Source organism: Salvelinus namaycush, chromosome 37 (genome assembly GCF_016432855.1).
Source record: "Salvelinus namaycush isolate Seneca chromosome 37, SaNama_1.0, whole genome shotgun sequence".
NCBI lineage: Eukaryota > Metazoa > Chordata > Actinopteri > Salmoniformes > Salmonidae > Salvelinus > Salvelinus namaycush.
The window spans coordinates 10,459,879-10,482,100 of NC_052343.1; the positions used below are offsets into that span (position 1 = coordinate 10,459,879).

The 22,222-nt window shown below is 44.6% G+C and overlaps 1 protein-coding gene across 5 annotated transcripts; it reads left to right on the forward strand.

Moving 5' to 3' along the window:
* The first annotated feature begins 4,813 nt into the window (after positions 1 to 4,813).
* On the forward strand, positions 4,814 to 20,813 carry LOC120030820 (large proline-rich protein BAG6-like). Of its 5 annotated transcripts, XM_038976277.1 has the most exons (26): positions 4,832 to 4,886; positions 5,140 to 5,347; positions 8,101 to 8,194; positions 8,285 to 8,402; positions 8,920 to 9,137; positions 9,262 to 9,333; positions 11,072 to 11,194; positions 11,424 to 11,602; positions 13,039 to 13,168; positions 13,376 to 13,576; positions 14,270 to 14,501; positions 14,816 to 14,872; positions 15,015 to 15,376; positions 15,631 to 15,703; positions 15,862 to 16,190; positions 16,402 to 16,693; positions 16,872 to 17,041; positions 17,231 to 17,284; positions 17,427 to 17,529; positions 17,625 to 17,749; positions 17,946 to 18,083; positions 18,295 to 18,342; positions 18,454 to 18,633; positions 18,942 to 19,049; positions 19,421 to 19,567; positions 20,193 to 20,813. In XM_038976277.1, exons 2-26 carry the CDS (start codon positions 5,247 to 5,249, stop codon positions 20,283 to 20,285), a joined length of 3,747 nt encoding a protein of 1,248 aa, XP_038832205.1. In that variant the 5' UTR covers positions 4,832 to 4,886; positions 5,140 to 5,246; the 3' UTR covers positions 20,286 to 20,813. The 5 variants fall into 5 exon arrangements, with proteins under 5 accessions (XP_038832203.1, XP_038832204.1, XP_038832205.1 ...); XM_038976275.1 differs by having other exon boundaries at positions 4,814 to 5,347; XM_038976276.1 differs by having other exon boundaries at positions 4,815 to 5,347; positions 14,270 to 14,369.
* The last annotated feature ends 1,409 nt before the right edge of the window (positions 20,814 to 22,222 follow it).

A 22,222-nucleotide genomic window follows, 5' to 3' on the forward strand; every position in this document is an offset into this window, starting at 1 on the left:
GATTACGAGGAAAAACTTTAAGATCCACAATATTTATTCCATGGGACAAAACTAGGTCCATAGTATGACTGTGGCAGTGAGTAGGTCCGGAGACATGTTGGACAAAACCCACTGAGTCGATGATGGCTCCGAAGGGCCTTTTAGAGTGGGTCTGTGGACTTTTCCATGTGAATATTAAAGTCCAGAAATTAGAATATTATCTGCCATGACTACAAGGTCCGATAGGAATTCAGGGAACTCAGTGAGGAACGCTGTGTACGGCCCAGGAGGCCTGTAAACAGTAGCTATAAAAAGTGATTGGGTAGGCTGCATAGATTTCATGACTAGAAGCTCAAAAGACAAAAATGCAGTCTTTTTTTTTTGTAAATTGAAATTTGCTATTGTAAATGTTAGCAATACCTTCGCCTTTGCGGGATGCGCGTGGAACATGGTCACTAGTGTAACCAGGAGGAGAGGCCTCATTTAACACAGTAAATTCATCAGGCTTAAGTCATGATTCAGTCAAGCCAATCACATCAAGATTATGATCAGTGATTAATTAGTTCATTATTTATAACTGCCTTGGAAGTGAGAGATCTAACATTAAGTAGCCCTATTTTGAGATGTGAGATATCACAATCTCTTTTAATAATGACAGGAATGGAGGTCTTTATTCCAGTGAGATTGCTAGAGTGAACACTGCCATGTTTAGTTTTTCCCAACCTAGATCGAGGCACAGACACGGTCTCAATGGGGATAGCTGAGCTGACAACACTGACTGTGCTAGTGGCAGACTCAATTAAGCTGGCAGGCTGGCTGGCTATCTCATTGTGGACCTAGAGGAGTTAGAGCCCTGTCTATGTTCATAGATAAGATGAGAGCACCCCTCCAGCTAGGATGGAGTCAGTCACTCCTCAGCAGGCCAGGCTTGGTCCTGTTTGTGGGTTAGTCCCAGAAAGAGGGCCAATTATCTACAAATTCTATATTTTGGGAGGGGCAGAAAACAGTTTTCAACCAGCGATTGAGTTGAGAGACTCTGCTGTAGAGCTCATCAAATCAAATCAAAGTTTATTTGTTACGTGCGCAAATTAAACAGGTGTAGACCTTACAGTGAAATGCTTACTTACACCAATAGTGTGGGAAAAAAGGTATGTGTGTGTGTGTGTGTGTAGGTAAGTAAAGAAATAAAACAACAGTAAAAAGACATTTGAAAATAACTGTAGCAGGGCTATATACAGAAATCGGTTAGTCAGGCTTATTGAGGTAGTATGTACATGTAGGTATGGTTAAAGTGACTATGCATATATGATAAACAGAGAGTAGCAGCAGCGTAAAAGAGAGGTTACACAATACAAATAGACCGGGTAACCATTTGGTTACCTGTTCAGGAGTCTTATGGCTTGGGGGTAAATACTGTTGAGAAGCCTTTTTGTCCTAGACTTGGCACTCCGGTACCACTTGCCATGCGGTAGTAGAGAGAACAGTCTATGACTGTTTGATGAATGAGGCTTTGCCTGTTTGATGGCTGGAGTCTTTGACAATTTTTAGGGCCTTCCTCTGACACCGCCTGGTGTAGAGGTCCTGGATGGCAGGCAGCTTTGCCCCAGTGATGTACTGGGCCGTACGCACTACCCTCTGAAGTGCCTTGCGGTCGGAGGCCGAGCAATTGCCGTACCAGGCAGTGATGCAACCGGTCAGGATGCTCTCGATGTTGCAGCTGTAGAACCTTTAGAGGATCTCAGGATCCATGCCAAATCTTTAGTTTCCTGAGGGGGAATAGGCTTTGTCGTGCCCTCTTCGCGACTGTCTTGGTGTGTTTGGACCATTCTAGTTTGTTGTTGATGTGGACACCAAGGAACTTGAAGCTCTCAACCTACTCCACTGCAGCCCCGTCGATGAGAATGGGGGCGTGCTCAGTGCTCCTTTTCCCGTAGTCCACAATCATCTCCTTAGTCTTGGTTACGTTGAGGGATAGGTTGTTATTCTGGCACCCGGCCAGGTCTCTGACCTCCCTATAGGCTGTCTTGTCGTTGATCAGGCCTACCACTGTTGTGTCGTCTGCAAACTGAATGATGGTGTTAGAGTCGTGCCTGGCCATGCAGTCGTGGGTGAACAGGGAATACAGGAGGGGACTGAGTACGCACCCCTGGGGAGCTCCAGTGTTGAGCATCAGCGTGGCAGATGTGTTGCTACCTACCCTCACCACCTGGGGGCAACCCGTCAGGAAGTCCAGGATCCAGTTGCAGAGGGAGGTGTTTAGTCCCAGGGTCCTTAGCTTAGTGATGAGCTTTGAGGGTACTATGATGTTGAACGCTGAGCTGTAGTCAATGAATAGCGTTCTCACATAAGTGTTCCTTTTGTCCAGGTGGGAAAGGGCAGTGTGGAGTGCAATAGAGATTGCATCATCTGTGGATCTGTTTGGGCGGTATGCAAATTGGAGTGGGTCTAGGGTTTCTGGGATAATGGTGTTGATGTGAGCCATTACCAGCCTTTCAAAGCACTTCATGGCTACGGACGTGAGTGCTACGGGTCTGTAGTCATTTAGGCAGGTTGCCTTTGTGTTCTTTGGCACAGGGACTATGGTGGTCTGCTTGAAACATGTTGGTATTACAGACTCAATCAGGGACATGTTGAAAATGTCAGTGAAGACACCTGCCAGTTGGTCAGCACATGCCCGGAGCACACGTCCTGGTAATCCGTCTGGCCCCACAGCCTTGTGTATGTTGACCTGTTTAAAGGTCTTACTCACGTCGGCTACGGAGAGCGTGATCACACAGTCATCCGGAACAGCTGATGCTCTCATGCATGTCTCAGTGTTGCATGCCTCGAAGCGAGCATAGAAGTGATTTAGCTCATCTGGTAGGCTCGTGTCACTGGGCAGCTCGCGGCTGTGCTTCCCTTTGTAGTCTGTAATAGTTTGCAAGCCCTGCCACATCCGACGAGCGTCAGAGCCGGTGTAGTATGATTCAATCTTAGCCCTGTATTGACGCTTTGCCTGTTTGATGGTTCCTCGCAGGGCATACCGGTATTTCTTGTAAGCTTCCGGGTTAGAGTCCCGCACCTTGAAAGCGGCAGTTCTACCCTTTAGCTCAGTGCGAATGTTGCCTGTAATCCATGGCTTCTGGTTGGGGTATGTACGTACAGTCACTGTGGGGACGACGTCCTCGATGCACTTATTGATAAAGCCAGTGACTGATGTGGTGTATTCCTCAATGTCATCGGAAGAATCCCTGAACATATTCCAGTCTGTGATAGCAAAACAGTCCTGTAGTTTAGCATCTGCTTCATTCGACCACTTTTTTATAGACCGAGTCACTGGTGCTTCCTGCTTTAATTTTTGCTTGTAGGCAGGAATCAGGAGGATAGAGTTGTGGTCGGATTTACCAAATGGAGGGCGATTGAGAGCTTTGTACGCGTCTCTGTGTGTGGAGTACAGGTGATCTAGAATTTTTTTCCCTCTGGTTGCACATTTAACATGTTGATAGAAATTTGGTAGAACTGATTTAAGTTTCCCTGCATTAAAGTCTCTGGCCACTAGGAGCGCCGCCTCTGGGTGAGTGGTTTCCTGTTTGTTTATTTCCTTATTCAGCTGACTGCGTGCGGTCTTAGTGCCAGCATCTGTTTGTGGTGGTATATAAACAGTCACGAAAAGTATAGCGAAGAACTCTCTAGGCAAGTAGTGTGGCCTGCAATTTATCACAATATACTCTACTTCAGGCGAGCAAAATCTAGAGACTTCCTTAGATTTCGTGCACCAGCTGTTGTTTACAAATATGCACAGACCGCCCCCCCCTCGAGTGTGCTGTTCTATCCTGCCCGTGCAGCATATATCCCGATAGCTGAATATCCATGTCGTCATTCAGCCACGATTCCGTGAAACATAGGATATTACAGTTTTTGATGTCCCGTTGGTAGGTATTCGTGATCGTACCTCGTCTAATTTATTGTCTAATGATTGCACGTTGGCGAGTAATATTGACGGTAACGGCAGCTTTCCTACTAAACCACATAATAGCACAATTGGTTGGGTGCCCGTAAAACTGCTGCCATTTCTTCCGGCGCCATTTTGTGGATTTTCATCACCCCCCTAACTGGGAGGGGGCCAAATACAATTACTCGATGCTGACACATCTTTCTGATTTACACACTGAAACCATGTTGCGCTTGGTGGTCCTCCCCTTCCTCCTCTGAGGAGCCTCCACTGAACCAAAGCAGTGCAAACAAACATACCAACACCAACTAGATTACACCTGGGCTGTATTCATTACATCAACGGAAACCGGTTTACTGTTTAAGAACCAAATGGAAGAGGGACCTACCCGAATTTGTCCAATCAAAACTGTTTCAGTTTAGAGTAAACAGTATATATTGCAAGATATGGTGCATCATCCAGAAAAATACAACATATATTTTACATAAAATAAGTTTTCATTAGGAATGCAGATAAAGCGTTTGTATCAGAAGCAATCACTTTTGCATGGGAAAACAGATCCTAATAATTACTACACGTGCTTATTACGTCACTTTTGTTTTGAGCCGATTTCTCAATCAGACAGAGCAGGGCACCTGGCTCACGCCCCCAAATCGAATGCCTCAACATTACGCCGATGTAAAACATGCCTATACGGGCGTACGCGCGAGATTAATCGAACCTCCTCAAACCAGCACCTGCGCAGATTCGTGGCTCCCGTCCGGTTGTTCATTGTTGTCTAATTCGGGTGGGTTGTTTGATTTCATTGGCTGTTAGCATCTGCTACAGTTCCCGCCTCCCAGACAGCGCGGAAGTGTGCCCTCCCCTGACAACTTTTTGGTGTTGTTGTCAACCAGCCACTTTGGTGCAGGTGAAAGGATACAACCCGAGGAAGACCTGAAACTTTTGAGTAGAGATGCACTGTACTCCTTTTCAGGTGTGTGGTTTCCGCCTGCCTTTCTGAATAATGTCAAATTATTTGTAAATGTAAATTAGTTTATGAGACTGAAGAGGTGGCTATCTGCAAAATGTCTCTTTAGTTTTCTTCATAACTATGTAAAGCTAGATATCTAGCATTTTCCACTTAAATTCAAATCATCATAAAGTTAGCTGGCTTGCTGAATTCGCACGTGGAAACATGGCAGACAATGACCGCAATTTAGTAAATGTTGATGTCTCGGCGGATGAAGATTTAACAGACACTGGCAGCTACACAGATGATGGAGATTCGTCATCCTGGGAAGAATTTGCAGATTACGTGCGTAGTGGGCCAATCCAGCCATACTTGTTCGAACCAATGGTCGGCGATACATCGCCACCGAGGAGAAGAGATTACGACACCGACGAGTCCGAGGAAGAAGAACACGAGGAGCGGGTACCAGTCACAGACCCACCAAGGTAGTTTACCATAGTCTATCCACCTTGTTATGTTTAGGCTATATCTATGTTCTGATCAATTCGCTCTCCAAGAAGACTGGATTCCATGAACCGTTACATCAGGTTGGGTTCCTGGCTAGGCTACTCGCCAAATCCAGAGGAAAAAGAAAGGGTGCATTTCAGTCCAACTCCCAAAGGGACTTCATTCATCTCTTTTCCGATTGCCCTGAGCAGCAGGGGTGTATTCATTACGTCTTGTAACGGAAACCGTTTACAGTTTAAGAACCCAACGGAAGCAAACGAATGGGACCTACCATAATTTGTCCAATAGAAACTCTAGTTTTCGTTTCAAAACGTTTTGAAACAGAATATGTTTAATGAATACACCCCAGGTCTTGACCCTCGGTGTATGTTATACTGCCGCTGCCCAGACGCCCAGGCTTTTTGTGGCACGCCCTGTTGCAGATCTGATCTCTGGATGCACAAGGATGTTTTTAAATGTATGGTTCTGCACAGAGCTGGCTTGTGTGGCAGTGTCTATTAGATGCTCACCTGTGCTGTAGGAGCCACTGTTCAAGTCCCAATTTCAGCTCTCCCTCTAAACTAGTTCCTGGTAGTCATCCATCATATTACATACTAGAAAATACTCTAGTGGTTAGTCTCTTGATTAGAGTTTCTGTTCAATTAGTAAAATAAAAATGTAGGAAAGGAGATTAAGAAGCCAGGATTATTGACATGCACACAGCAATAGGCTTTTCTCCCACAAGTGTACCATGCCTATTTTGGCTTCAGCCAAAACATGCAAACTCTGACAGCATTTATTTATCAGCAGATTATATTTTTGTTTGCATAGTATATTTCTGCTTTTCAACCCCTACTTCTCTTGCAGTTATCAAACATCAAATAAGTTTCAAGAAAGGAAAAAAGGAGCACTTTTGTTTCCCTTTTATTATACTGTCACCTTCCAGTAATATGAACATGGGGTTGCTGGTTCAAGCCCCACTCAGGTTCTTCTTCCTCTCTCAATCACTACATAACTGTGAATTGATCATCCCAGCGGTCTCAGGCCTTTGTTGGAACTGGAAGCCCTGTTCACTTTGGTGGGATGCCTTTTAAAGAAAGGAAATCATGTCTCACTTTGTTAATGAGGTCTTGAACCTCTTGGCTCCCCTAATTTCCTACAGGCCTGGTTTTAACAAAAACATCCTCACCTTCCATCATCTGCTACTATAACTGCACTGGGGATATTATCTAGCTGTCTAGCAGATCCATTTTACAGATATAAGCAAAACATGTTGAACTGACTTCATGAGCACATCCCATTTGTTACTGTATGTTTGAAACGTCACAGCTGTTCTTGTAGCTAATCATGTCACGTTACTTTAACCGCAGTTGCTATCATCATATGAGGAAATAGCTAGCTTTACATTCAACACTGAATAATCGGTGAAGAATTGGCAAATATTCTGGTGAAATCGGAAGATTTAACTTCACAGGTAGGAGCTATCAAGTAAGTTAGTAAGTAACTAGCTAGCTAACTTCATACAGCTAATGGGAACGTTAGTTCAAGGCTAGCTCGCGAATTGCTTGCTAAAAGCTAACGTAGCTGTGAGCTACCTAGCTAACTTACAAGTTTCACTGTCGTTTTTTTGTCAATATTCATGTGAAATTGATTGGATCATCACTTTTGTAGAAGTTCCATTCACAATTAATATGGATTTCCATCAAGAGAACGCTGACATGAAAAGGTTTTGTTTGACCATGTTTGCTTCAAGGCGTGGATGGTAGCCAGTCAGCTAGCTAGCTAGTTTAGCTAGATAGCTATGGCAGCTTCCATGAGCGTTAACGTTAGACCACATATTATCTTTGTTTAGGCAGTAGCTAGCTAACGTTAAAGTTAGCTAGATAACGAGCCAATTTAAATTATATTAGCCACATTATACCATGGATATTGTTGAATACTCGTTTGATTGGCTTCAAGAGCATTTTAGACTGTACATTATTTTCCTATAATGCACGGTACATCAGCATGGTAGAATTCAATGTCTATTTTCTACGTTTGAGCTGCTTTTTGATAGCAAAGTCGAATTGAAAACATTATTGAATTCGATTTTCCTAATAGCAAGCTAGGACTGATGGCTTGGTTAGCTTAACTAGTAACACTTTGTTTCGTTACCAAGGCAACTACTACAGCAATATAGTTAACTGGCTTGCTACTTCAGTGGATGTTGAACACATTTCTACCTGCAAATGAACACATTTTTAGCGGCAAACGTGTTAAAGGTGCACTATGCAGAAATCACTGTGCCATTTCCTGTTTGCAAAAATTCGAATAGTTTGCCTAATTTAAGTTTTGACAAACAGTTGAGAATCATTGTATCATCTAAACTGCTGTGGAATATATTTTTCATAACCAAACATATTGTATTTTCAGCTGTTTGAAGCTGGTGTACTAAACCGAAAGTAAAAGATGCAAAAAAATTACTTAACAGAAGCATAGAACTAGCGCACATAGAACATATTTACTGCATATACTTGCTTTCAATGAGAACGACAGATCTATAACTCACATTTCTATGTGAATTTGGTTAGGTCGCAGCTTTGTTATAACCATGGTATAAAAGAGGTGATCAACTCAGGGCTCTATGCGTTCTCAGGAAAATATTGCAACTCTGTGGAAGATTAGTTCCACTCCGCTAGCATGTAGCCCCTCATTGATTATCCCTTACATAATGCTATTTATGACAGCATTGATATGATACTCTAACACACAGGGTGAACGTAACCATGGAGGAACCGGGTGCTGATATAGAGGTGACTGTCAAAACTTTGGACTCTCAGAGCCGAAGTTACACTGTAGGCGGACAGGTACGTTCTCATTTCCAATGGAGAGCTTTCACAGTAGCCTTACATGTACTGGATATAGGCCTAATCTTCACACCAGTGTCTTTTTCTCAGTTGACAGTGAAAGAGTTCAAGGAGCACATTGCCAATTCAGTTGGGATTCCTGTGGACAAACAGAGGCTGATCTACCAGGGCAGAGTCCTGCAGGATGAGAGGACACTGACAGAGTACAGTGAGTAATGCTGTCTGTGGAGCGGCCTGGAATCAATACAAAACAGCCACATGCCAATAAACATGAAATTAGTCCAGACAGTTTGATCTGGAGCAGCACACAGCTGCAGCAAAGCATCTGTCAACACAGAACAGAAACGCAGCAAACAGACATCTTTGTCTCAATCAAATTTATTTATAATGCCCTTTTTTACATCAGCCGATGTCACAAAGTGCTGTACAGAAACCCAGCCTAAAACCCCAAACAGCAAGCAATGCAGATGTGGAAGCACATTGTCTAAATGTGATGTATAGAACAACTCTCTTATTCACTTATTCCATGACTTACAAGGCCAGTAATGCACAGATGTAAGCCTATTATACAACTGCACACCATCAGAACTCTTGCGTACCCATCATGTAATTGCTGTATGCTGTTTGGCTGCTATGCACATCACCTGATAGATTGATGGAGCACCAGTGTCCTCTAACATGAATAGAGATTATATTTCTTGTTCTCTATTTCCTCTGTGTCTCAGACGTCGGTGGAAAAGTCATCCACCTGGTGGAGCGGGCCCCCCCTCAGCCCTCCCAGCCAGGCTCGGAGTCAGGGGTAGCGGAGGCCGGAGCGACGCCCTCCTCTACCACCTCCCAGGGAACGTCCCAAGTGCCCCCACAGGACCGCAACGCCAACAGCTATGTCATGCTGGGGACCTTCAACCTCCCGGTTAACGTCATGGACCCTCAGCAGATCCAAGTACGCGTTTGTGTGTGTTTTGGATCAAATTTGTCTTTGTTCCATGGTTTATAATGATATCCTGAGTGCCTGGTGTGGATCAGCACTGATATCTAGCCTGTACTGTCTACTACACTCTTATTAGATGTCTGTCCAGCAAATGATGTCAGGCTTGGGAGAGAATGCAAGGAATGCCAGAGTCAGCACCAGCACCGGGGTAAGAAATCAAATATATGATTTATAACATATGGATTTTTATCTATCAATTTCTATACAGTTGAAGTCGGAAGTTTACATACACCTTAGCCAAATACATTTAAACTCAGTTTTTCATAATTCATGATATTTAATCATAGTAGAAATTACCTGTTTTAGGTCAGTTAGGATCACCACTTTATTTTAAGAAAGTGCAATGTCAGAATAATAGTAGAGAGAAGGATTTATTTCAGCTTTTATTTCTTTCATCACATTCCCAGTGGGTCAAAAGTTTACATACACTCAATTAGTATTTGGTAGCATTGCCTTTAAATTGTTTAACGTCAAACATTTCAGGTAGCCTTCCACAAACTTCCCACAATAAGTTAGGTGAATTTTGGCCCATTCCTCCTGACAGAGCTGGTGTAACTGAGTCAGGTTTGTAGGCCTCCTTGCTCGCACACGCTTTTTCAGTTCTGCCCACACATTTTCTATGGGATTGAGGTCAGGGCTTTGTGATGGCCACTCCAATACCTTGACTTTGTTGTCCTTCAGTGATTTTGCCACAACTTTGGAAGTATGCTTTGGGTCGTTGTCCATTTGGAAGAGCCATTTGCGACCAAGCTTTAACTTCCTGACCGATGTCTTGATGTTGAACAATATGTGGATATATTGAAGCCTTCCTCATGATGCCATCTATTTTGTGAAGTGCACTAGTTCCTCCTGCAGCAAAGCACCCCCACATCATGATGCTGCCACCCCCGTGCTTCACGGTTGGGAATGTGTTCTTCGGCTTGCAAGCCTCCCCCTTTTTCCTCCAAACATAACGATGGTCATTATGGCCAAACAGTTCTATTTTTGTTTCATCAGACCAGAGGACATTTCTCCAAAAAGTATGATCTTTGTCCCCATGTGCAGTTGCAAACCATAGTCTGGCTTTATGGCAGTTTTGGAGCAGTGGCTTCTTCCTTGCTGAGCAGCCTTTCAGGTTATATCGATATAGGACTCGTTTTACTGTGGATATAGATACTTTTGTACCTGTTTCCTCCAGCATCTTCACAAGGTCCTTTGCTGCTGTTCTGGGATTGATTTGCACTTTTCGCACCAAAGGACATTCATCTCTAGGAGACAGAACGCGTCTCCTTCCTGAGCGCTATGACGGCTGCGTGGTCCCATGGTGTTTATACTTGCATACTATTGTTTGTACAGATGAATGTGGTACCTTCAGGCGTTTTGAAATTTCTCCCAAGGATGAACTAGACTTGTGGAGGTCTACACATTTTTTTTTCTGAGGTCTTGGCTGATTTCTTTTGATCTTCCCATGATGTCAAGCAAAGAGCCACTGAGTTTGAAGGTAGGCCTTGAAATACACCGACAGGTACATCTCCAATTGACTCAAATGATGTCAATTAGCCTATCAGAAGCTTCTAACGCCATGACATCATTTTCTGGAATTTTCCAAGCTGTTTAAAGGCACAGTCAACTTAGTGTATATAAACTTCTGACCCACTGGAATTGTGATACAGTGAATGATAAGTGAAATAATCTGTCTGTAAACAATTGTATCGAAAATTACTAGTCATGTCCTAACTGACTTGCCAAAACTATAGTTTGTTAACAAGAAATTTGTGGAGTGGTTGAAAAACGAGTTTTAATGACTCCAACCTAAGTGTATGTAAACTTCCGACTTCAACTGTATGTACAAAATGCTGTGAATAATCATGTTGAGTAGCTGTCAACTAATACTCTTGCTGTCACAGAGCAATGGTTCCATGAATGTGCACATTGATATGGACCAATCGGTTCAGAGTGAGCCCAGGCTGAGACTGCTATTGGCTGAGAACTTGCTGAGGGACACCAATGCTCTCATCGAGAGGATGGAGGTGAGGTTTTAAGTTATAAAGATTATAACAACTAGGAATACCCACAGTATAGACCTGGTTTTTAATGAATAAACTGGCTCAAACGTGAAACATAAGTATTTGGACAAAATGTTATTTGAAAATATTCTAGGCAGTCTCAGGAAGCAGGTCTATTTGAGTTCGAAGTAATTCAATTAAGATGACTGAGCAACGTCCTCCCCTTACCTGCTACCTTGTCGCTCAATCTCAGGGTCAACCAAGCGGCACCTCAGCCCAACCGGATTCTGCTGCTGCTGCACCTCCTCCCTCTTCCTCCTCCACTCCCTCTCCCTCCACCCAGCCCATGGACACGTCTCCACCTGCATCTACTCCCCCTCCATCCTTCTCTTCCTCCACTCAAACAGAGGGAGCCGCCCAAGCTGGACCAAAGTAAGACATTATTGCTTACTATCGCTGTCCTGCATGTGTTTTTTTTTTTTTGCTCTATACTGAATAAAAAGGATGCTGGATGAATTAAAAATGTATCAAACTTGTTTTGGGCCTTTAATGTGAAATAAGAAGAATAGGGCTTAATCTGGAACTTGAGACATGCATGCAAAATGTTTCACACAGAATCTGCCATTGACATCAACACAATGAAAGTTGACTTTAGACATTGTGGTTGCAGACGACACCATTCTGTATACTTCTGGCCCTTCTTTGGACACTGTGTTAACAAACCTCCAGACGAGCTTCAATGCCATACAACACTCCTTCCGTGGCCTCCAACTGCTCTTAAATGCTAGTAAAACTAAATGCATGTTCTTCAACCGATTGCTGCCCGCCCGCGCCCGCCCGACTAGCATCACTACTCTGGACGGTTCTGACTTAGGATATGTGGACAACTACAAATACCTAAGTGTCTGGTTAGACTGTAAACTCTCCTTCCAGACTCACATTAAGCATCTCCAATCCAAAATTAAATCTAGAATCGGCTTCCTATTTTGCAACAGCCTCCTTCATGCTGCCAAACATACCCTAGTAAAACTGACCATCCTACCGATCCTCGACTTCGGCGATGCCATTTACAAAATAGCCTCCAACACTCTACTCAGCAAACTGGATATAGTCTATCACCATGCCATCCGTTTTGTCACCAAAGCCCCATATACTACCCACCACTGTGACCTGTATGGTCTCGTTGGCTGGCCCTCGCTTCATATTCGTTGCCAAACCCACTGGCTCCAGGTCATCTATAAGTCTTTGCTCGGTGAAGCCAAGCCTTATCTCAGCTCACTGGTCACCATAGCAGCACCCACCCGTAGCATGCACTCCAGCAGGTATATTTCACTGGTCATCCCCAAAGCCAACTCCTCCTTTGGTCGCCTTTCCTTCCTTCCAGTTCTCTGCTGCCAATGACTGGAACGAATTGCAAAAATCACTGAAGCTGGAGACTTATCTCCCTCACTAACTTTAAGCATCAGCTGTCAGAGCAGCTCACAGATCACTGCACCCCTACACAACCAATCTGTTATTTATTTTTGCTCTTTTGCACCACAGTATCTCTACTTGCACATCATCTTTCACTCCAGTGTATAATTGCTAAATTGTAATTATTTCGCCACTATGGCCTATTTATTGCCTTACCTCCCTAATCCTACTACATTTGCACACACTGTATATAGATTTTTTCTATTGTGTTATTGACTGTACGTTTGTTTATCCCATGTAACTCTGTGTTGTTTTTGTCACACTGCTTTGCTTTATCTTGGCCAGGTCGCAGTTGTAAATGAGAACTTGTTCTCAACTGGCCTTCCTGGTTAAATAAAGGTGAAATAAATGTACCTGTGATGCATGTAAATAAGGACAACTTCTCCCCTTGACAGTCACCCCAGCCCAGCAGAGCTGGTGGAGATGCTGTCAGAGCTGAGGAGGGTGGAGGAGAGACTTCAGCCATTCGTCCAGAGAACACACTCTATCCTAGAGTCTGCTACCACCGCAGAATACGCCAACGCTGTAAGCTTTTCAACGCTGCATTCCTCATAACTTACTGCTTTGTGGTTAGGTACAATTCACACAAACGTCATGAGCGTTTGCTGTATTGCCTTGAATTGCAGTCGGACTCTTACAATACGTGTCACTTTCCCCACAAGACTACCTGAATAAAATATCAAAACACATGTTCTCAGAAAATGTCTTAAGCCCTCTTCTTGTCATACACAGGATCGAGAGGAGGACCAGCGGATTCTCAACCTGGTGGGGGAGGCCCTCCGTCTCCTGGGCAATGCCCTGGTTGCCCTTAGTGACCTGCGCTGCAATCTGCTGAGCCCCACCCCACGCCACCTACACGTGATCCGGCCAATGTCTCACTACACCTCCCCAGTCTCCATGCCTGGAGCCGTGCACCATCACATCCCGCTACATGTGAGTCGGTGTTGTATCCCATTGTCCAACTTATTTTGTTGTCACCTAGCAGACACTTAGACCTATTACATTATTTCTGTCTTAGGTACACTACCGGTCAAAAGTTTTACAATACCTACTCATTCAAGGGTTTTTCTTTATTTTTACTATTTTCTACATTGCAGAATAATAGTGAAGACATCAAAACTATGAAATAACACATATGGAATCATGTAGTAACCAAAAAAGTGTTAAACGAATCAAAAAATATTTTGTATTTGAGATTCTTCAAATAGCCACCCTTTGCTTTGATGACAGCTTTGTACACTTCTTGGTGTGCCTTCTTAGGTGTGCCTTCTTAAAAGTTAATTTGTGGAACACCTGTTAATTGAAATGCATTCCAGGTGACTACCTCATGAAGCTGTCATCAAGGCAAAGGGTGGCTGTTTGAAGAATCTCAAATATAAAAAATATTTAGATTTGTTTAACACTTTATTTGGTTATTACATGATTCCATATGTTATTTCATCATTTTGATGTCTTCACGATTATTCTACAATGTAGAAAATAGTAAAAAGAAAAGGCCTTTAATGAGTAGGTGTTCTAAAACTTTTGACCGGTAATGTATTTAGTTATTGGTTAGTGTAAACTTAATTTGATATCGTTTGCCAATGGAACACAGTACGTCAATTACATTTTGAAACTCATCTGCAGATGAACCTGGGAGCCACGGTCACAATGGCGTCCAATGGCAGACCAGCTACAGAGGAACAGGCCCAGCCCAGTCAGGCCGCCGGCCAATCGGACCAGCCAGGTCAGGGACAGACCTCCCCCTCACAGCCTCCTCCGTCCAATCAGCAGGCTGGACAGGGACAGCCCGGCCCCCGGGTCATCAGGATCAGCCACCAGACAATGCCGGTGGTCATGATGCAGATGAACACGGACGGTGTGTTGTCCCGTACCCGCCACTGATTGAATGCTTTACCACAACGTGTCCATCTGTTTCTCGTCCACAAATGGCCCATTGAAAGTGAATCGCTCTACCGTTGCATTTATTCCCTATTGCCAAATCGTATTTTCTGAGAGAAAGTTTTCCTTCTTTGACCGATAGTCAAAGTACCGTACAGGTCCCTGTACTGCTCAAATCGATAGGTCTCGTTCAATTTTGGAAGGGTGTTTTTCTTTTACGTGCTTGTTAAACCAAAGTCCATTTGTTTCTACACACTGTTCACAGTTCAAACATTGTGTTCGTGTGTACAGACTCTGGTGTTCCTCAGGCAGCTGGACAGCCAAACGCTGCAGGAATGGGTCAACCAGGTGAGTGTTGGTAACACTTCATGATAATGGTTTAATACCTCTGGTTGTATCTCCAAATAACTGGGGACTAGAGGAAAGCCCAATATACCAGAGATCCTGAATCCAAGGCACAAAGAAACCTTTTCTTATCCTCTCTCCCCAGGCTTCCAGATGCCCCCCAGTGTTCAGATGAACCCTGACTTCATGCAGTCCATCGTGCAGCAGATCGCCCAGTACACAGAGGCTGTGGCTGCTGCCACCGGGGGCACCATCCCTGGCCAACTCCTCCAGCCTACCACCCCAGGCTCCACCGCTACCTCTTCCACCACTGGCCCTAACACCCCCACCACCACCCCCACCCCCACGGCTCCCCCCCTGCCTTCTCCTGGGGCACCCCAGGCCAGGGTGGTTTTTACCCGGCCCACCTTTGCCCCCAGGGTCCCCCCACCCACATTTGGCACGCGGGGGGCCACCATCAACCTTAGAGCTAGCGTGCCCCCCATGATGGGTCAGCAACCAGGACAGGTGAGCATGTTCGTGATAGGGGGTTTGGTGCAGGACTGAGGTTAATGGCTTGTAGAGTTCAGTCAAGTTTTGACAAGAAGTTGTCAGACTTGGAATTTCAGTCGGAGGCTTTCATGTTTTGCTAGTCATTGTGGGCATTTTCCATCGACAGTACCAATTGTCTTAAGCTGTAGTGCTCTGAAAGTCTTAATGGCATAGCCACGTTTGTATTATATGCTTATAGAAACTGTTGACCTATGACCTCTCCCCCACAGCCCTTCCCTCCTGCTGCCCTCAATCAGATGATCAGTGGACTGGTGGGACAACTCCTAATGCCTGGACAGATGGGTATGCTGTCTTAGAAATACCATATACACCCCACCTCTCTAGACTCCTTTTTTTTGTTGGTGGTTTTGCTTAGTTAACCATCACACAAAGTGAATCCTCTGTGTTAAGTGTACTATAAGCCCATTGTAATTTCTTTCCTCTCTTCCTTTCCCCCCCAGCTGGTCAAACAGCCACCTCCTCTGCCTCTCATACCTTCTCCTCAGCTTCTCATACCTTCTCCTCATCCTCCTCCAACTCTTCTTCTTCCTCCTCTGGCCCTATCCCCACCCCTGCTCCTATCCCCACCCCTGCTCCTAGCACCACTGTTCGCCCAGGCCAGTCCGGAGCCATCCCCACCCTGCCCCAGGGAGCTCCCCCTGACCTGGCCCAGCTCCTGGGCTCTCTCCTGGGGACAGCAGGGACAGTTCCTGGGGCCATGGGACCCTCCATCACTGTGACCATGCCTGGAGTGCCTGCCTTCGTCCAGGGAGTGTCTGACTTCATGCAGGTCAGTGTCTGGATCGGAGTTTGTTCCAAGTGTATTTTGTGGATTAGGACATATAGCCGTAGTGCCTGTTAGAACCGAATGGTTGAAACCAAGATTACATCATCCTCCAGTTAACTGACGTGTACCATAATACCATAATGGTTTCTTAACTACATATCTTTCATATGATACATCTTATTTTCTCCCTGTCCATCATCTCACTCTATCTCAGGCCTCCGGACCAGTCTTCCCACCACCCCCCAACAGTGCCCAACAGCCCCCTGCCTCTGGCACCCCCACCCCTCCACCCGGGACCACCCCTAACCCTCCCACGGGGGACGGTGCCAGGGCCCAGGGAGAGGCCCTGAATCCGGAGTTGTTCACTGGGATTGTACAGGGGGTCCTGTCTACCATGATGGGCTCCCTGGGCTCTCCTCAGAGCAACACTGAGAGCATCGCCCAGTTCATCCAGAGGCTCTCTGAGACCAGCAACATCTTCACACCCGGCACAGGGGACGCCATGGGTAAGAGTTCCTGTCTTGTTTGCTTTCTTTTTTCTTCCCCTTTTTCTTGTACCTTGCTCTCTCTTTCTGTTTCTGTCTAGGAAGTGTAATCTCTTTCTCCCGCGTTCCCTCTTTTTCTCCCGTGCTCTCTTCCTCAATGTTTTTGTTCCATTGCCACACAGTTGTCTCTCTCCCTCAGGTTTCTTTGGAGATCTACTGACCCTAGTGTGTCAGAACTTCTCCATGGTGGACCTGGTCTTGCTGCTCCACGGCCAGAACCAGCCCCTGGGCCGGATCCAGACCCAGCTGTCTCAGTTCTTCACCCAGCATTACCTCAACGGGAGCGAGCCCACCGACCACAATGTCGCTGTGAGTGGGCCACCGTCTATATAACCGCCTCTATCTGGGATGTTACTGTCCCCTGTCATTAATGCCACGCGTCAATTACTGTCACCTGTCATTAGTGTCACTGCACATGGGGCTAGACAAGCTACATGATGAGTCTCATTATCTCTCCCTCTTTGGTTATTTTTCTTGGTTCTTTCACTGTGATCATAGGCTGCTGCTGATGGTCTCATCAATGAACTTGAGGAGTACATTACTGAGAGCTTTGTAAGTACCGTAGTTCACTTAGGCTGCCCCCTTTTATAGTCAGTACTCTTCAAATTGCTCAATATCAGTCATTTTTTAAATTCTCCCCGTGGCCAGTTGTGAATTAATCCCTCACATTTCTCTCTTTGTCTTGGTCCTTCAGTCTTCAGTGGCAGTGTTGGAGGGTGTCAACGTCACTCAGACCAACCTGTCCTTCTTCAGACGTCAGTTAACGCGTATCGCCACACACATACTCCGCTGCACAGGTAACATTGTCTTTATTGTGCCAAATTGACGCAATTCATCAGACCTGGCCTATGAATGCTTTTGTCACTTATTGCTGTGTTTTCACCTCCTGCAGACAACACGTTTGGGCCGCAGCTGCTGCAGATGTGCAACCAGGGGCTGTTTGAGTGTCTGGCCCTCAACCTGTACTGTCTGAGAGGAGAGCAGAGTGCCCTCACTTCTGTCATCAACCACCGCATAGTCAGTACACACACACACTCAATGTTCCTTATGACATGATATACAACCTGCAACTCAATGTCTCTCCTCCTTCCCTCCCATTTTTCTCTCAGATGATTTACAATACTCTTTCTATAGATTAGAAAAAAATAGCTAAATGGATATGACTAGACTGAAATCTGGTCAGTACGTTGTGATTGACCCCCTCTCCCATTAGAGGACGTTGTCGACTGACATGAACCCCAGCCTGGTGAACTGGCTGACCAGTATGATGACCATGAGGCTGCAGGTCATCCTGGAGCACATCCCCGTCACAGAGGACCAGATACTGCATTATGCCGTCCACACACAGCAGGTAATTACACACACACCATCTCACAAACAGGTCATAGTGTTGTTTTTTTAAAGCACACTGTTAGTGTTCTAGAAGGCTTATTTACTGGACTACATCTAACAATGCACATGGATACCATCATTTTCTAATCAAGTGTCCATTACGATAATTGTCATAGATTCCATTACCAGATTCCACTCAAACAATATGTGTTAAATGGTTTCTTTCCAAGGGGGAGGCTTCTAATGCACAGGAGCCTCAACGTGCCCAGATCATAGAGGTGAGTGTTTCAAAATGTATTTGTAAGATTAATTTTGTTGTCCTCAATATACCTTGGTGTGTTGTCTCTTTTAGTTCCTCACCATAAACTCTTTTCTCCATCCCACCTTAGATTGAGGACACCCACTCCCCAGGCACCACGGCGTCGTCACAGGAGACTAGGGCAGAGCCTAAGGAAACTGGAGCAACCGGAGGGGCTGCGCCATTGGGTGGCGCCATGGCAACAGCTGAAGCCAGCGGGAGGGAGGAGCCTGGTAGAGAGACCGAGGCCTGGGCTGCTGCCGTCCCTGCTGTAAGAACACTGTTCTGCTCTCTCCCACTACTAGTCCAATCCTTCTCTCGTCCACTTTAGTTGCTTTGCCATTCTCTTTCTCAGTTTTACATACAAGCTTCTAGTTGAATTTATAGTGAATTTTTTGCAAACCTTTCGTCGACTTGTAGTTTGGATTCTTGAGAAAGAAAATGATCCAACAATGGAAGTGTAATCGCCTAATCAGATCTGCATCCAAACCCATTCAAATCTTAAAACCCAATGTGTAGTTATATGGCTCTCGATAGTTTAACTGTCTCATTCTGATCATGTCTGTCTCTGTGTGATAGGAGTGGGTACCCATCATCAGACATGACCTGATCACCCAGAGGAAGATGAAGGCCCAGCCTCCCATGTCTGACGCCTATTTACATGGGATGCCTGCCAAACGCAGGAAGGTAAATAGATTGCCTGTGGCAGCTCCCTAATGACCATTTACCATTGTGTCAATGTGTGACATCTGTAATATTAGGAGAAGCCATGGAACAGCTTGTTCCATCATGTGAATGAAACTAACTTATGTACAAAAGACAAGTCCTGATCTCACTAGTCTTCCGTTATAGGAGGCATCCTGCAAGCTTTGTTGGCAGACTGATTCCAGGCTGTAGTTGACCCTCCATGGCTAAAACATGGGAGCCTTGCTGTATCAGGGCTAACGTAAACTCTGATCACATTGTAGTATCAGCATGCTATGTTCAACATCTGAGTGCGAGGGCTTATTCTTGTACTAAAAGTTGGATTGGCAATTGACCAGGGTGTGTGTTTTCAGACAGGACAGGGGGACGGCGCTCTTCTCTCCCTCTCCGACGCAGTGAACAGGGCAGCAAGGACGGCCGAAGTCAGGCCAGTCACTTCCCCAGACAACCTGCAGGAGGAGCTTGACAGCCCTGAGCTCCAGGAGGCCTATGCAGAGCAGGTACAGTCCTCCACTAACGCTCACAGAAAAACAAGCTGTTCCATCATTCCATGGCTTCTCCTAATATTACAGATGTCACACATTGACACAATTGTAAATGGTCATTAGGGAGCTGCCACTGACGGTTATATGCAGTGGTGGGAAAAGTACCCATTTTCTAGTCAAGATACCTTAATAAAAAATGACAAGTAAAAGTGAATGTCACCCAGTAAAATTCTGTTTTGTTTTAAGTATCAAAAGTAAGTTCCTTATATATTTGGCAAACCAGATGTTTTTCATTTGCGGATAGCCAGGGGCACTCCAACACCCAGACATAATTTAAACAAAGCATGTGTTTTGTGAGTCCACCAGATCAGAGGCAATAGAGATGACCAGGGATGTTCTCTTGATAAGTGTGCTAATTGGACAATTTCTGTCCTGCTAAGCATTCAAAATCTAATGAGTACTTTTGGGTATCAGGGAAAATGTATGGTGTGTGAAGTAAAAGTTGTTAAATATAAATAGTAAAGCAAACTAAAGTATTTTGCACCACTGGTTGTGATTTTCAATATTGAAACGACGATAGCTGATGCATGTTATGTTGAACGACCCTTTTTGTAATTGCCACCTTTGTCCTCTGTATCAGGTGAAGAAAGACATAAAGAAGCGAGTGAGAGAGGACCCGGACTTCAGCTCTCAGCAGTTCCCCAACACACACAGAGCTTTTTCAGACTCCTAACCTAACCACAACTTGTTTTGCAACCTGATGAAATTTTACACATAACCAACCTGTACACATCCTCACCATCCTTCCCTTTTACTTTTGGATTGCTCAGTATCACAACTGAATGCAGTTAAGCCTAAATCAAATGTATTTATAAAGCCCTTACATCAGCTGATATCTCAAAGTGCTGTACAGAAACCCCAAACAGCAAGCAATGCAGGTGTAGAAGCACGGTGGCTAGGAAAAACTCCCTAGAAAGGCCAGAACCTAGGAAGATCAGGTGCCTACCAATTGTGTTGCACCATAGCATCTCCTTTTGACTAAATTACTGAGATTTATTTTTTGTGCCTATTTTTTTTTTCACCCTCCTGGCAATGGAACACACCTGATTTAAGTTTGTCCTTATTTTATGGATGACTTTTACATTACATCTGCAATGCTCTGTTTTGTTTAGTGTTACCATGTTAATATTATCCTGCCTATACATGTTACCTGTTTTTCCATTAGCTTCCCTGAAAATAAAAATGGCTTATTTCAAGACTATGCTTTCATGGGATGAAAATAAATGCGCTGAATAAATAACTTGGTACAATGTTGTTTAAAGGTGCTTGTGGAGAAACAACAAGTACCAGCCTTTCAGTTGTCTAGGGCAGTGGTCACCAACCTTTGAGTCAAGGTCACTTTTGCAATCAAAAAGCAAGCAGAGCTTTTTATTTTTACATTACCCTAATTAAAAACAATTCTGTAAGAATGAGGTTTATGCACTAGGCCTAATACATTATCACAGCATATTGGCTATATTTAACTAGGCAAGTCAGTTAACAAATTATTATATTACAATGACTGCCTACCCCAGCCAAACCCGGACGACCCTCCCCTATATGCATGTCCTGCCAATATTGTTCTTAGACCAGATTATATTTCATTTTCGAGCTTTGAATAGAAAATAGATCACCAATAGATTGGTGAAGGAATTGGAAGGCACAGCTGAGCATAAAGTGAAATAACTTTTTTATTTTACTGGGCTGATGGTAATGGTGCTTTCAAGTCGGAGGTTTAGAAATATGCCAGTTTGAGATATTTCGAGTTGGATGACCGTTCTAAACGATCTTTCCCAGTCGGATCTAGTCTTCCACCTGATGGCGAAACGCATTCGCAACACATCTAACTCGTGCACAAATTCGTGTTGTTCCTATGACCGGAGAAAGTTAAATATTAAAAATAGGCGACCTGCTAATAATACAGCGGGAGTGAAAGCATGGAGAAGCGCGTTTTGTTTTGCAAGTGTTGAATAAAGATTGACAATGCTGAATCAAAAATGTTACATTAATTCAGTCATAAAACAGCAGCTCTTTGCGTCTCTGTAGTCATGGTTTTGAACGTTATGAAATCTTACGTCGGATAGTATTCAACTGTTGCGGCTGGGATCGTGGAAGCATGCAAGCACGGCGATTTGAGCTATCCGATTGGCCAGCACAGTAGGCGCACTCGATTTAGCCCCAGATCTCCCCGTCAGGTGGAGTTTGTCTTTTTAGACAAATGAAATGGTTCGAAATTGGAACACGTTGCCTCCCGGTGCGCAGGGCTTCTGAATCAAGTGCACATACCGCCAACAGCGCAACACAAACAAACGGCACGAAAGCCTTTATCGTTAGCTTTTCTACAGAAATGCTTGATGATCGACCGGTTGGTGACCACTGGCCTATGGGCTTGACAACGGTCGTTCGCATGGTGAAACATGTTACCACTGACAGCTAGTGGCACTATACACTAGCAACACATTACTATCACAGAACAGCTCACATTTGTTCCACATGTGCTAAGTTGATCATACAAATATAAGAGCCCGTTTGTTTAGCTTTAACATTGTGTTAAGATTGATTTACGTATAGTGATGCCTTCAGGAACAGGTTGGGCAGCCTATAGAAGAATGAAAGGGAATACACAGTCGG

Coding starts and splice junctions, on each gene's coding strand:
- LOC120030820 (XM_038976275.1), top strand. CDS start 5,088: ATGGCAGACAATGACCGCAATTTAGTAAATGTTGATGTCTCGGCGGAT. Junction 15,377..15,630: donor TGGGTCAGCAACCAGGACAG/GTGAGCATGTTC, acceptor TCTCCCCCACAG/CCCTTCCCTCCTGCTGCCCT. Junction 16,191..16,401: donor GAGTGTCTGACTTCATGCAG/GTCAGTGTCTGG, acceptor ACTCTATCTCAG/GCCTCCGGACCAGTCTTCCC.